This window comes from Sabethes cyaneus, chromosome 2, assembly GCF_943734655.1.
Source record: "Sabethes cyaneus chromosome 2, idSabCyanKW18_F2, whole genome shotgun sequence".
Taxonomy (NCBI): domain Eukaryota; kingdom Metazoa; phylum Arthropoda; class Insecta; order Diptera; family Culicidae; genus Sabethes; species Sabethes cyaneus.
Genome location: NC_071354.1, coordinates 163664339 through 163680205, shown reverse-complemented (window position 1 = coordinate 163680205; position 15867 = coordinate 163664339). Strand labels below are relative to the sequence as shown.

Below are 15867 nucleotides of genomic sequence, written 5' to 3'. Positions count from 1 at the left end.
CTCATCAATCTTGTGCTTCAAACGGAAACGGGTCGTAGGTACCAAACGTTCAACCCTCAGTTGAGATTCCTATCAAATTTCATCGTTTGGTCCGGTTAGATTTCATCGTTCAGTTTGGTCCTTTTAAATAAAGAAGCGCTAAATAAATTATACAATGGCAATCATAAATATAATCATAACATCAAAAATTTGCTAGAGGTGTCATCCACCCCCTGGCACAATTTGCGATTTTTTTATATAGAATTTGTTGTATTTGTATTCGTGTTTGGGGCGTTACGAAATTACCCGCGCGCAGAGCGGGTATTTAAATAACGGCATCACGTCTGACACTAGCGGTTCTCTGTGACAGAGGAACTTGGTGATCAAAACAAAGCAAAAGCCCCATTAAATACATCCACTAAGCGGTGTAGAATACCTTTCCTAAATCATATCTTCATCAGTTTTTGCTATATTATAGTTTATTTGCTATAAATGCACTATTTAAATGAAAGTCCCATAATTTGTAATTTCTTCATTATAGTGTGTAGTAAATCTGAATCGAACGAGATCAACAGCGGACTCTAATCACCATCAATTATTAAGCTTTTCTTCTTCGAAGTCGTTCGTAGTGCGAGATAAGAACCATAAGAACTAGCTGAAAGCCGACGTCGACCGAGTCAGTTCGATATCATCAGTATTAGATTGTGCCTCGCTGCGAGTGGTTCCGGTCCGGTTAAGTTGCTTGTTGGTGTTCTGTGCTGGTGGTAATTAAGTTTAATTCACGTTGTGCTTCTCAGTCTCACCGTAATCGTGATATAAAGCAGAGAAAATTCTAATAGCTCAATAAAGTGGATGATTGTCTGGTCAATTTTTTTTTTCATTAGTGTTTTGGACATGACAAGAAGCTCGCAGCTAATCTTTTTTGTTTCTTTTGAGTGACAAAAGATCTAACTTCATGGTCCTGAAAAGTAGTGCACCACTTTGGAAAGAAGTCTCGGAAGTTGTTAGTTCGAAAGGATCTCCCATATTTTTATAGCAAAATGATAACAAAGACCAGTTTTTGGTGATCATCGTAAAATTGTGTAACAGGAAGCCAGTTCTGGAAGGCTTCGAAAGAATTGAAAATTCTAACAGAGTTTAGTTCATCGCACTTAGTGCAGATCGTGGATTGGATACACCGGTGACACTTGATCTTTGCTCTCCTTCCTGAATTACTACAGGCAACAAATTAATATTCAATAAAAGGTACCTACATAGAATGAAATAATTCCTATAACACCATGTCATGCAAACTTCTGTAAAATTTTTAATACTTTAAATAGCAGTGCTCCGGACTAGCAAAGCTTTGCTGCGAAGTATTTCATAATATCAATGGTGATATACACATGTAGCTAATGGCAGTGCAATTCTTAACTCATTACATTTTGTGGCAATGTTCACCGGTATAGACAGTGGGCTGAACTCCCTCCCATGGGTAGGTGGTTTGACGCGTACTTCGGCTAAACGACCTAAAAATTCTTAGTTCCGCATGTAGAATGTTTATAGTTTAAGTTGGATATATGTGTAGTATGTAGTATTGCATAATTTAGCTTTATGTGTAGCATGTGTCTCGTAAAGCGGAATGGAGCGAAATCGAACGGATTTGATTTAAAATTCAATCCGTTTGGGCCGAAGCACCGGGAGGGCTTACTCAGTTCCCTAGATGAATTGCTGGTATGCACAGAAATTTCTCTAGAAAACTGAAACCAAATCCTACCCACTATTCATGAGATTTTGACTTACTCATGAAAATTAAAATTTATCGCTAGTTAGAACGAACGAGTGTTCAAAAATGATGTGATGTCTTTATTTGCGTAATCGAGACATTTTCTATGAGATTGCCATAGAATTTGTGGCTGTTATGCGATTATGGACAGCACAGCACTGAAAAATATACACACACGTACATGTATACATGTGTATGCATGTATGAGTGTGCATGGGTGCATAGGTACGAATGAATATATGTTTGAGTGTTCTATGATGAGTCGGAAATTCTTCTTATACCTATGCTGCCAAATTACAATTATTAATGGGCAGGAAGTTATAGTCAGTAGCTGTGTTTCCTGTGTCAGTTTCCTATGCTATTACTATTATTACTAATATTGCTATCGTTGCTGTTACTGTCACCTCTATTGTATTGTTTTGGATGTAATTATAATTTTTTTTTTTCTTAATTCCCTCCTTTATTAGAATGATTTGCATGTCTTGTGACTAACCGCGTTAACGGTATTCAACTAACAACATAAAATGATCATGAATGACGCTGTTTGTCTCCCAAGGGCCCTCCTAATGCTGATGAGCCTCTGTCGGAGAGTCCATCAAGTCGAACGGTGGCAACTCACCGGCGGCCTGCTCCTCTCCATTCTTGCGGCTGTCGTCGCGGTCGGACTTAGTGGATCTCTCGAAAAGCTTTATAGCCTCGATATATATTTTGTTCTGTCCATTGCCCAATGCTGGCAGACTTCAACTGAAATTCCATTTCTAACTAAATCTTTTTAGAGTTAAAACTTCTTCAAGTAAAAACAGGTATTCGATTCTTTGGCTGATTCAAGCGATAGCGAAGGGCTGTCCTCAATCATTTCCACTTCCTAAAATGGGGTCATAGTACATAATATATGGCCGTGGTATGAGGATTTTTTTTTTCGATTCAATACCATCCTCACAGAATTATCAACGTCGTTAACATCTTATTAAGTCTTGCTTAAGTGACAGCTTGCACTTAAGACCTAACACGGCATATATACATATCTCCAAGTGAAGTTCTTTTTGATCCACCTCATCCCTTCTTAGTTACAGAATCATTTCAATTGACCACGGTCTGAAGAGCATACCGACAAATCGGTTGACTACCGCTACAAATATGCAATTAATGCCGCCGGGAATAATACGAGCGAGTACCAGTCCCCATTATATACCATCTGCTCTATTTTTCGGAAGTTCAAGTAGTTTTTCGATAGTTCTGAGCGATAATATTGCTCTTGAATAATATTCTGCACAAAATATTCGAAAATTTACGCCATCAGCTACAATACTGCAAAGATGGTAGATAAAGAGGCGGCTGTGGCTTTTAATGAGCATAGGTTGTTGAACAGCGCTGGGTCAATCGTGATGACATGGGTATTTGGGAGATGAGTAGCGTCCAGCCTAGCGAGTAGTTAGTCGGTAGTAGCATAGGTGATGGACAGACATAGAATTCTCGTGATATTACTAACTTGAAAATTACAATTAGCATGCGACTAAAAACTCTCCTTTCTTTTCTTTTCTTTTCTCCCTTTTCTGCCTGATCTCTATCGCTTTTTCTCACGGCAACAACAATGTTGTCGTGAGGGGGGGCAAGAGACCAGCCACAGATGAGCACACTGGTGACAACGATGGATGAGGACGCCGGGATGCCATGAATGAACAAGTTGTAAGAAAGGTTCGAGCAAGACGAGGAAACAAACAAAGGAAGGAGAAAACAAGATAAGTACAAGCCATCTTATGCTATATTGACCAAGCACACAATTATATCAAGCCAAGTTCTGTCACTCTTCTTCCGCCCATTAATCCATAATCACCAACACATTATGGAGCTAGCGTAATCCGCACGGATTCTTTTAACATTATCACAACCACCTTATCTCAGCCCTGGACAGACTTGGCTCTAACTGCCCCACCTTGTGCTGCAAACAGAAACAGAAACAGAAACAGAAATGTTCACCGGTATAGACAGTGGGCTGAACTCGTTTCGCCGTGATAAAATGACCTAATGTTCAGCTATTGTGATGAATTGAATCATTTTTAGAAAGAACTACGTTGACAAAAATGGTCAGGTGAACACGTGGTTGTGACACCCTTCGACCTGTAGTTTTTACGGCGTCCGTCAACAAGCTCACACAACTGCTTTGACTTCCAGTCAGGTGGGGAATTTTCTCTACCGGAAATTATTCCACTGTTCTATCCCACAGCGTAGCAAAATAAACGTTTATTTCGTTTAGGTGTAGGTATAAATGTGTTTTCCTATGTTGATGATTTGTTCTTACCGGCGTATATGTTAGATGCATTTATATACCTACTATATCAATAATCATTGAGGTTGCACAATAAACTGTAAATGCGATTTTATCATTTCAGCAATTTGTGTATGCTGTCATTACAACTTTGTTGATCTTTCATCAATTTGTCTATGCACGGTGGTTTCCAGCAGCAAATGTGCACTGTACTCTTTACAAATAGAATGATAGGTCTGAAAAGGCGAATAATTCTATTTTTGCGGTGCAATCATAACCTCGACTCGATCCGGTTTCGGAACGCATCGTTCCAGTACATGTTTGTTAAAAACTAGGCTATCAGATTTTGTTTCTATGGGACTTTGGAACGATCAAATAAATTTGGCAGAAAAATTCTCTGATAATAATCCACAAGAAAAAAGTTGGTAACCAAATCCCAAAGCCTTTCCAGATCATTACCAAATGATAGCACAACGAGGGCGCTTTATTCTCATTCTTTATTCGAATTTTTCTTCAAGATATTATATTTATGAGTACATGTTATACATATTAAGAACAAGCCGTGATTCAGCATCGAAGCAGACTGCGCATTATCAAAAATATCGTCGTTTCCTTAGCTGGTACGCGGCTGTGTCCCAGGCTAAGGGCGGCGTACAACAACGTCTGATCCGGAGCGATCGGTTGACTTATGAAACGTTGTTTCTCACTAGCTATTCCCAAGACGGCAGGCCTGTCTGCGAGACTAGGTATCGCAGCCCTAGTAAAGGAGCATGCTTAAAAGCTTTATCACGAACAATTTAGGAAACGAACCATAACGGAATAATCAATATGGAATGGACCCAGGCGAACGACAAAAAACATCGAATAGTGCCTAAAATTAAAAAAGAAGAAAACTTATCTAATTTAATTCTACTATGTATATATTTTTTTCACGACAGATACGTATTTCGCCTACGACTTGCAGGCTTCCTCGGTGTCTGTTTTCGAACACTGAGGAATCCTGCAAGTCGTAGGCGAAATGCGTATCTGTCGTGAATAAAATATACATAGTAGAATAAAATTGGATAAGTTTTCTCCTTTTTTAATTTTAGGTTTCGTATTCTACTAAGACGCTCCAAAAACTTCAATCGAATAGTGGAAACTCGCTACTTGGAATATCAGGACTCTACTTCAACCAGCATGCACGGGTAACCTGGCAAAAGAGCTGCAGAGGATGAAGATCGAGTTGCAGCTATTCAGGAAGTGCGACAGCCGAAGACGGGAGAACACGAGTTCCGCGCAGTGGATTCTATTGCGGGTACGACATTCAAGTATCACATCTACTACTACAACAGTGGTGGCAACAAAGCTGAGTATGGAATCGGATTCATAGTTCTTTCATAGAGAAAGCCTCCATCCTACCACAAACGACAATAGCCTGAGGGTAATCAACTTCGCTGCAGCCAGAAGAATTGTTATCTTTAGTACCTATAATGCACAATCGTACATTCAGAAACATGCCTGGAAACACCCTAATGAAGAAGACCTGCTCACAGATCGACCACGTTCTGGTTGACGGCCGGGATTTTTCTGATGTCGCAGACGGGCGTTCCGTCCGGCGATCAAATATCGACTCGTTCCACTATCTCGTATTAAACCAGATTCGCGTCCGGTTGTCTAACGTATTCAAGTCTAAATTAACGAGTTAGGTATGACTGAACATTCAGCGGTCATCACCAGAAGGAATTACTGCTGAGTACTCTCGAAAACTGATGAGGATGTGGAAGCACATCCACAAAGTCCTGGGTACTACTGCTGCAGCTACTTCGAGTGAGTGGTTCGACGCAGATTGACGAAAAGAATCGAGTATGAGCTCACAAGTTTGCTGGAACTGTGACACGCCAGAGCAAAAGGTGATATTAACATATTAGAGTTGCCGAAAAGAGATTTCCGTGGTAAGAAACGCTAGCACAAGGATCGCATGGTTTCGAGAGGCACGATACGAGAAGCTTCTTTAAAAAAATCAACGAAACTAGGAGCCTAACCGTGCCAGCCCCTGTTATGTGCAACGAACGGATTATTGAAAGATCGAAGGTGACCAGCCGTTGGAAGCAACATTTCGATGTACTGGATGTATTGTTGAATGGTGAACAAGATGGATCTTTCAAAAGAAACAGGCTAACGATTGAGGATGATGGTCAAACTATGGATCCACCAACTTTGGACGAAGTTAAAAGCCAGCTAAAAAGCTGAAAATGGCAAAATAGCTGGAAATGACGGTAAGCACACCGAACTTTTGAAAGGCGGAAGCGAACGGCTCTATTGTGCAATCAATCAGGTTATACTAAAGGTATGGACTGAGGAGGAACTACCTACAGTCTGTTCGGAAGATCTCATATGCCCTATTTACAAAAAATATCGACTAGAATGCAGCAATAATAATCTCTTCAATTCTGCATACAAAATTCTCTCCCACAACCTGTTTTATAAACTGAGTCCGTTGCGGTTTTCACGATGGATCAAATTTTCTCCTTGCGACAAATCTTCGATAAATTCTGGAAATTCAACTCGCAAACTCATCATTTGTTATAGACTTCAAGGCAGCGTACGACTCAGTTAAACGAAATGAGCTCTAGCCTATGAACATGGTTTTCACACAAAATTGATTAGTTTCTTTGAGTTCGCAGAAGACGCGTCGCGAAAGACTTTTCTGGACGGATCGCCTTAGCCAAATTGAGTAGCCAATGGTTTAAATTCCCAAGTTTAAATCGTCGTTCGTGTTCGTCGCAATCCCGCATGCGTTCGGCGATATACCAAAAAATGCGCATCACGGTTTCCTGTTCTCGAATCCCCACTAGGATTACCATAGTTTCTAGTTTCATTATGCTCTTTATAATTTTAAAGGATGCCCATCGTGCCATATTTACCGAGAACTGTCACGCTTAGGCCTACTGACAATTTTTATTCCATCACTTGTCGTGGGGGTGAGACATCCAATTAACCATTATCCCGTGTTAGGTGTTATCGAGTCGGTTATCGGCTCTCGTTTTTGTTTGAGACCAAGTCGCGGTGTCAAGAATCAATCCGGTACCCGGTATAGAATGCGTATTCTTCCGAAGGAAACCGAGGGAAGCGTACCCTTTTCAATCAATATTACGTGAGAGACCGTACGCAACTTTGATTAGATTTGATTGGCATAAACTATTAGCAATTTAGATAACGCAGATAGAAGGGCAGATGAAAACTACCGTGTGATAAAGGTATGCATTTATGATTAGATAATTACAGTTCAAGCTAATCTTGCAAGTTCACACGTCGACATTCTATCAAATATTCGAACCAACGGTGTAGATGAAAGGTGTTAGCATGTTTTCTTTATGTCATTTATTTTATATTATTCAATATTTTAAAACCATTGTTGTCACATGAACGTTTACATAGCATGGCTACAGAACCTATTCAATGGATCCGGTTTTTGAGTCAAAGTTGGTCTACATATCGCCCAGATAACATGGGCGCTTCTAAGCCATGCATCGATGCTGGTTTGTCAGCATGCACCAGAGATAAAAAATAATCTAGTTGTATCAAATCATACAATCTCGATGGCCATTTGACAGGTCAATTACGTATGATTATTAATCTTGAACCAATTAAATCTTGTAAGAATAGAGGCCAAAATCTTTACAGTCGACGACTTTCACAAACACAAACATTAACAGAAAGCATTTTTGCTTCCGTGGGTTTGGTAGAATAGAGTAAATTATAGAATAGAGTAATTAATTTTGTGGTGAATAACCCTCTCTGTCCTATAGTAACACAGGTGATCCATGATTTCCGTTACTCAAATCAGCAGATAAATTCTTAAAACATTTAAATATATTTAAATTTTAAATACAGATATTTACACACTCACACATACACTGTTGGGACAGGAAAGCTTATAACTCAGCTATACTCTAGGATGATTTTTTATTAAGCACCAATTTTTCAATATGCAACAATTTGCAACAATTGTTGCGAAGTCAAACACTCCATGTTAAAACGGTAATCGGTTGTCGAAAATTTCACAGCATCTTCGAATTATTGAAAAGCACATCGTTCTAAAAACAACTCTGACTTGACTGAAGTTTTTGGAACGGATAAGTTTTCTTATTTTTATTTTTAACTCTGACTTGTTTTCTCGTCCAAAATGCGCATAAGTTAGCCGATTATCTACGTTAAGTATATGCAAGAATGGGGGATTTGGTGTTTGACGCAGTTAGGACAAAGTTACACATAATTCGTTCGAAACTTTCACGTTTCAGTCTCCTTAGCGATCCAGTTCTCGAGTCAGAAAGTCTTATAATAGCACAAATGCTCTTTCTAGTTCACGGAAACGGGATACCCCTGATGCGTCGTTCTCGCATTTATTCTGCCACGTATATGTAAGATATTTTACTGTATAAATGTTCGAGCATTATACAGAATATCTGCACATCTTCGCGATACATATTCGCGCCTAGTCAGGACGTTATCAGCAATTGTTCAGTTTAGATTGTGTCTCCCGATCATTTTTATTGCGAGACCAATAGCATGGTGACTTGCTTGTTTTTTGTCGGGTTTTGCTTGTTGTCCCCCGCCAGCTTATCTCGATTGCGTGCCTTAGGTGAAACTGGATGGAGCAAAAAACACACGGAATAATAGAATGGGCGTCAGTGAAAAACAATGCAGTTAAAATGACACGTTAATCAGATAAAAAAAATAAAAATATTAGGTGAAATATAACATTAAAAAATCTATGTACCGTACCATAAAATACCAATAAAATAAAAAAATAAAAAATAAAATCGATTTGGTGCATTGAAAACGTAATAATACCGTTAGACAAACAAGACAATCCATTATAGAATAACCTATTTCGTTACTTATCGATTTCTCAATACCTCAAATAAGTACGCTGTGAACATGACACCAGTTACAAACAAGCGAATAAATATTTTATCGCCGGCCGATCCCATTCATTAGCCGAATGGAGAAGCGGAACAGACAAATAAAACGGCATATCCGATGAAACCGGCCAAAAGGAAGAAAACTGCAGCGAACGAAACCTTGAACTGCTCTACCACCAGATGTAACGTATAATCAATAAAGTAGAATAAGTTCACTCCCGAAGATAACCTCAAACTCGGCAGGGGACAGACATGCCTCTGTTCAGGAAACGCAATTGTACTCAGTCAAGCGGAACTCTGTTGACCGTGGATCGTTCACTGTAAAACCATTATTGTGGTCATATTTTTATGTGTAGCAGTTGAGAACTGTTTTACCGGTCAATTAACAATGTCTGCAGCCTTCAGTGCTGTATAAAACCAAAACTGGTGGCGTTTGATAGGGCTAGCACCAGACCGATAAAAACTGTCTGCTGGTTTTATTTCTTATTAATATTAGTAATGTACACTAATAGGGTTTCAAAGTTAAAGCCTTGTCTTACATGTAAGTGTTCATATGTCTGAATCCAGTCTGACCTGGTGAGGATTCTCAGTGTTTCTTGATTGTCACTGAGTAAGACTGTTACAAACAGGCCTGCAATGGTTTGTGTAAGAAAAGAACAATTGGCTGCGAAATCTTGGCATGCACAAAAGATCGAATTCTAAATATAAAACAGGTGCTGGATTGGATGTTATACTTCAGTTTGACTAGTAATAAACAAACGCATATTTTTCAATCCCTTACTTTGCATAAATCCCAGGATCGGTTAATAAATTATTTATATTCAAGGAATAGTCACGGTTAATAACCAAAACCACCCACAATTGCTGATTTGAGTTGAAATCTACATAATTTTTAACATGATTTTTTACAACGTTGCCGACAATATCAGATCAAACAAATAAGCTATTTTAAAATTTATTCATTTTATTTATTTCCCGCGCAAACGCGGAACGAAACCAGATTTTCAGTATGTTTTAGGATAGCTTAAAATCAATTTTTCGACTAAAAAACTAACTTTTATGTTTAAATGTCCGCCATTTTTTTACTAGTTCGAATTAAAAAAAGGATGGACTATGTACGAGATAATATAATATACTTTCATGTTCATTTCCATACTTCTAATTTCCGGCTGGACTTCTCATCTCTCACTCGCAAATAAAACGTTGTGAAACACGGTGCCTCGTTAGCTCTACCCAAAGGGCCTTAGTAAAGCGCCATGTTTAAAGAAAACTTATGCTACGAATAATTTAGGAAATAAATCACAACGGAATAATCGGCATGGACCCAGGCGAATAAAAAAGGACGACGATTATTGGAAACGTGATACACTCGAGTCTTTTTTTACACGGTTTGTTTTTTTCGATTACTCAAGAACGGTGCAATTTAGGGACCAAAATACGTGACGAATGTCGGGCCTCTCCCAAACGTATTGAGAAATAAATGAATGGTCCATAAGTAGCCCCGTTCTCAATATTCGAAAAAACAAACCGTGTAAAAAAAGTACTTGAGTGTTCTTAGAATGTCAGGAGTCCTGACTCAGGACTCTACGTCAACCAGCACGTGGGCTCTCTTGGCAAGAGAGCTGCACAAATGCTGATACCTGCAACCATTGAGGAATTGCGATGACCGAAGACGGGGAAACGCGAATTCCGGGTAGCAGATCCTATTGCGTGCACGACAGTTGTAACCGATCGTTACAGTATGATTGAATACTTTTTTTAAATTTGTATGCATGATTATGATAAACGCCCACTTATTTTGAATATCAGTACTAAATATTAACACCCTTAAAACATACGCCACAACACCGATAGGTTGACGGGAAACGACACCCACCCTCATATAGGACCTTTTCTGTGTACTTTTGTATACCTGTTTAGTGATCTGCGACCGCGTTCCGGAAGCTTGTGAGCAACCGAAGGCACCCAGCACTCGTTTCGGCCTAGGCAACTTGATGGTTGTCTACGCATAACTCGTAAAAGACCAGCGATTGGTCCTCTGATCGTCCGCAATTATAAACGCAAAGTATCACGCCACCCTCGGGCAGCAGCTCTAAATGTAAAGGAGGAATCCCTTCTTGGTTTGGCAAAATTCGATATCGCCGTCGCCAACCGATATTCGTCAACGAAGGAAGCGCCTGAGAGAACTTACCCGGAACGCCTTTTCAGGTCGCCCATTCGCCACCCGTTAAAGGTCGACGCCATTTTGTCAACCGGCAGGGAAGACGCCGTTTATTCTCCGATAGCTGCAGCGGAGAATAGCGAGCAGCGGTCAAAACCACACCACCACCGTCGACAAGCAGAGATAGAAGCAGTGAGTAGTGTAATCCCGTGAACCACCCCATTGACACACTACACGTTACAATTAAACCCATTTTTACAAAAAAGTTGTCCCTTTCAGTGAAGTATTTGTATCGCGAAATCCCCAGTAGCGCGCCGATCTTGCGACGAAGGTCGGGTCTCGTGTTGTTGAAGTTTGTCGGGGTAGTAACTCAAATGGAAGTTGTTACACAGTCAAGTATCACAGCTACTACTTTGGCGGGAATAAAGCAGAGCAAGGCAATGAGTTGTTATGACATGAAAAACAAATGAAGCGTGTCATTAGGTGGAGGCCCATCGATGCTCATAAGGGCAAATTCTACAACTACAGCCTGTGCGTACCAATGAGTCACAAACCTAATGACTTGAAGCAGGAGCACTATGAGCTTCTCCAAAAGATACAATAACAATATGAGAAGCGCCCAAGCAAGACATAAAGATAGGCATCGGGTAGGGTACGAAGAGTTCTACCACAAACGACAACGGTCTGAGTTTAATCAACATCATTGCATCCAGAGGCTATCTGTAGTACCTATTTTACACAAAGGAATGTTCGTAACCATGCGTGGAAACACCCTTATGGAGACGCCTGTTCTCAGATTGCCACGTTCTGGTTAATGGTCGGAATTTTTCGGATGTTGGCTCGGACTTTTATTATCTCGTAGTAAGCAAGCCTCGTGCCCGGCTGTACAACGCATTCAAATCGAAACCAACGAGGAAGATACGGACGTTAATTAAAATCTTGAGTAGAATTTGGGTAGATACACTATTTAGCGTGTTTACAACCCTGTGTTTGATTCCAACGGGATACTATTTCTAGCTTCTCCCATGTCAGTAATTCGTTTTTTACGGCGGATGTGGAGATGCCCAGAAACGGTTTAGAGCCAATAAATTGCTGAGCCATTCTTTGTCTTGCTAGGAATGTTTGTCATAATAATGTTCGATCAGTATGAAATTCAATAGCGAACAAGGGGACACCTAGACCTTTCATTTGACACTAAGATCATTAAAATCGCTCCAGCCATATCTGAGAAAAGAGGGATAGAAAACTGAGTCGAATGATACTAGACACTCGGCCCGCTGAGCCTTTTTTCTAAATTCGGTTTTCCAAGTGATTGCTATACCTTTATACTATATATTTATATAGTAGAAAGGCAAAAATATTATAAGCCTCACTTCATTAAAGATCATGACAAAACACGAGGTTCGTCCATTGATTTCTTTTCATTTCATGCCCATGTAAAAAACTTGCCTCCCAATTGGTCTGGAGGTACTATGCTAATCTAACAAGCCAGTTATCGTATGTTCAAATCTCAACTGGGGGAGGCTGTTAGAGTCAATAGGATCGTAGCACTAGTCCCGCATTTTGTCACATCTACTTGGGAAATCTGTCAAATAAGAACAGAATGTCAAGTTTCGAAAACGGTAGCACATATGCTTTACGTTGTCCGTGTAAAAAAATTCATAAAATCCACCAGTACAAGAAGAATGAAAAATCCCCGATGCCACGTTAGTAACAGATTTGTGTTGTGCACTGTGGTCATAAGGTTTAGGTGTATACATCATTTTGTCACTAAACCAACCGTTAAAATTTAAACTTCAGTTCGTTGGCTATCAACGATTAGACAAGAAAACGTAACTATATATTCTTTGAAAAATGCCAAAATCGAAGGCCGAAACGTCAGGCAGTATAAAAAAGCAGTTTTCGATAATCAACTGACTGTACAGCCGAAAAACCTTAAAAACATATTTTATATTTTTTTAGATATTGATTTAAACGTTTCAGTGTCAAATGCGGCTATAGTTTCAAGGTATGTTAATTGCTTCCAATGGCCGGAAGTACATTAAAACCCTTTATAACAACTCATTTAGTAGTGGCCAAGCCCACTGACGCCACTAATCACAGAACCATGAGCATTATCTTAATATATAACAAACCATAAAAACATAATCTTGTCATACTTTTAATTTAGCCCCTTGCTAAGCAGTATAATCTTAATAAAACTAGATGGTCTATGTATTTGCATGGCAAAAACTTATCCATTATAAAGTAAATGACAATGTCCTATCTGATAAGCTAGCGTGAAAACTTCGCAAAGATGTTACGTTTATATATGTTATTCTAAGATTATTTATCTCTAAAGGAAGGGAAGTTATCAAGCGCCAAAAATAAATTACTGAACACTACTGACAGTTGCATCACCTTACAATGGCTAACATGTTAACTCGTTGCTAAGGATGTAATTATTTCATATTTTATGCTTAGATAGGATATCGCTAGTAAAAGTGAACTTATCGCAAACGACAAAAAGCAATTATTAAACTGTTCGGGCAATTGCATCACCCCTTCATCAATGGGAGATCTGAGTCCCAAACATACTTCATTCAGTATTTAATTGACAATCAACTCGTGCATATTGATTTGAGCGGGCATCGTCCGTTCGATTTACTTTAGTGATCTTAACTTATGCTGTCGCGCATCTCACTTCTATCAGCACAACAACAGTAGCACAAGTACGTATCAATTAAAAGGCAATTAATCATGGAGCTCGACCTTTTTAGAGTTACACTGCGGCAGCAGATGTCGACCGCATTAGAAATTATGATGTTTAATGAACCTTCGCGAACAACTATTTTCATCACGTGGTAATGCACTAGCAAGTGACTAATCGTTATCATTATCACTGTTTATTAAGAGTCATAAAGCAGATTATTCGTCATTTTCCGTATTATTGGGTTTGATTATTTTTATTGTCTAGTAGTGAAAACAGAGCTTCTATCTATGTATTATATATGTAGTTTTTGTCATAAAAACTATCACTCAATTATTTTATTCGAAAATAATCAGCTCAGCTATTATTCCATCCTTATCATTTCAGCACTGAGTCATGGAGGCAGCCAAGCAGTCCAACCTTCCGCAATGTCCTGCTGAGAGGGCAAATTTCGTGTCTTATATCGTATTCGGCTGGGTGCTACCCATATTCTACAAAGGCTACAAGAAAGAACTCGGTCCTGAGGATATGTATCAGCCGATGAAAGCTCACAAATCCGATCATCTTGGCAACCGCCTCTGTCGCGCTTGGGAAAAAGAGGTAGCCAATAAGCGAGCCAAGGGAAAGAAACCAAGTCTTATGCGCGCAATGGCCAAAGTGTTCGGATGGAATATTCTTTTGCTAGGCTTAATCCTGTTGGTGCTAGAACTGGCATTTAAAGTAACGCAACCGATTTTTCTTGGTGCTCTAGTAGCGTACTACTCACAACAGAACGGCAATGTCAATGATGCTTATCTTTACGCTGCAGCGGTCGTAATGTGTAGCGCTATCAGTGTGTTATTCATGCACTCCTATATGCTTTCCCAGCTGCATTTAGGTATGAAGCTGCGCGTTGCCGCCTGTAGTATGGTTTACCGAAAGTCATTACGATTAAGTAAAACTGCCCTGGGAGACACAACGGCCGGTCAGGTGGTAAACCTTTTGTCCAACGATGTTGGACGTTTAGATCTGGCTGTTCTTTTTGTACACTACCTATGGATTGGCCCCCTTGAAACCATTGTCGTCACATACCTTATGTATCGAGAAATTGGTATTTCGGCAATATTCGGTGTAATCTTCCTACTACTGTTTATCCCGCTGCAAGCTTACCTTGGCAAAAAGACATCGGTGCTTCGGCTTCAGACAGCGCTAAGAACGGACGAAAGAGTGCGACTAATGAATGAAATCATACAAGGAATTCAAGTAATTAAAATGTACACATGGGAAAAACCATTCGCGAAGCTTGTGGCTATGGCAAGAAAGTAAGTATTTACCGGCTTACGTATAAGTAAAACGTGTTTCTCGAGGTCGTGCCTGCGGAAGGGTATTCTAGGGATTCTGTTTTAACATTGAGATTGAAGTGGTACCCTTCTAGCAATTATAAGTTTCAAAAAAATTTTGGATTGATTTCCAACCGATTAGCAAAATGCTAGTGGTTCTAAATCGTTGGGCTTTATTTTTGGTTCATTTTAGGGCTTTTTTGTGGATCTGTCGATAGATACTCTAGCAAAAAATATAAAAACTACTTGTTCAAATGTGTGTTTAAAATTTAAATTTCATAAAATTTCAATTCATAGTGAATTTATTAATTTGTGACATATTTCGATGAAACAATTGATAGTTTTTAAGAGGTTTCTTAAATTCGGTGCTATTTTGCACTATACCAGATAATTTTTATTCTATATACATGATTCCTGGTTAAAGAAAATAAACTAAATATTAAATAATTCAGCGAGGTGATCGTACTTCGATTAAATCTTTTTAAGAAAAAAGTATTTGTTTGCTTAAGTTTGCGTTATCTAAGTAGCAAAGTCAAACAAACATGTGGTTGACTATACGGAACTGTAGATGTTGCCGGCTAGAATAAACGCTATTATGGCACACGTCAGTGACATTGCCGGTAGTTGTTCAAACTATATATGAACAGCTATTATCTTTATTTACTAAATGCACGTCGATGAAGAGGAATTACGTTTCATACGAAGATTCGAAATATTAGTTTGGTTGCTAGCGAATAAATTAGCACAATCGTGACTGTAACAACAATCACAATTTCAGCGA

General features: G+C 39.2%; 1 protein-coding gene across 2 annotated transcripts in view; it reads left to right on the top strand.

Annotated features, from left to right (window-relative positions):
• The first annotated feature begins 713 nt into the window (after positions 1-713).
• The window catches only part of LOC128738255 (probable multidrug resistance-associated protein lethal(2)03659), a 28343-nt gene continuing 13189 nt past the window's right edge, over positions 714-15867 (top strand). The window contains exons 1-2 of one of the 2 annotated variants that reach the window (XM_053833259.1): positions 714-1224; positions 14155-15068. In XM_053833259.1, the coding sequence (XP_053689234.1) occupies positions 14164-15068 (905 nt within the window). In that variant the 5' untranslated portion in view covers positions 714-1224; positions 14155-14163. Of the gene's footprint in view, positions 1225-13698; positions 13790-14154; positions 15069-15867 lie in introns of those variants that run through there. The other variant, XM_053833261.1, reaches the window with a different exon arrangement.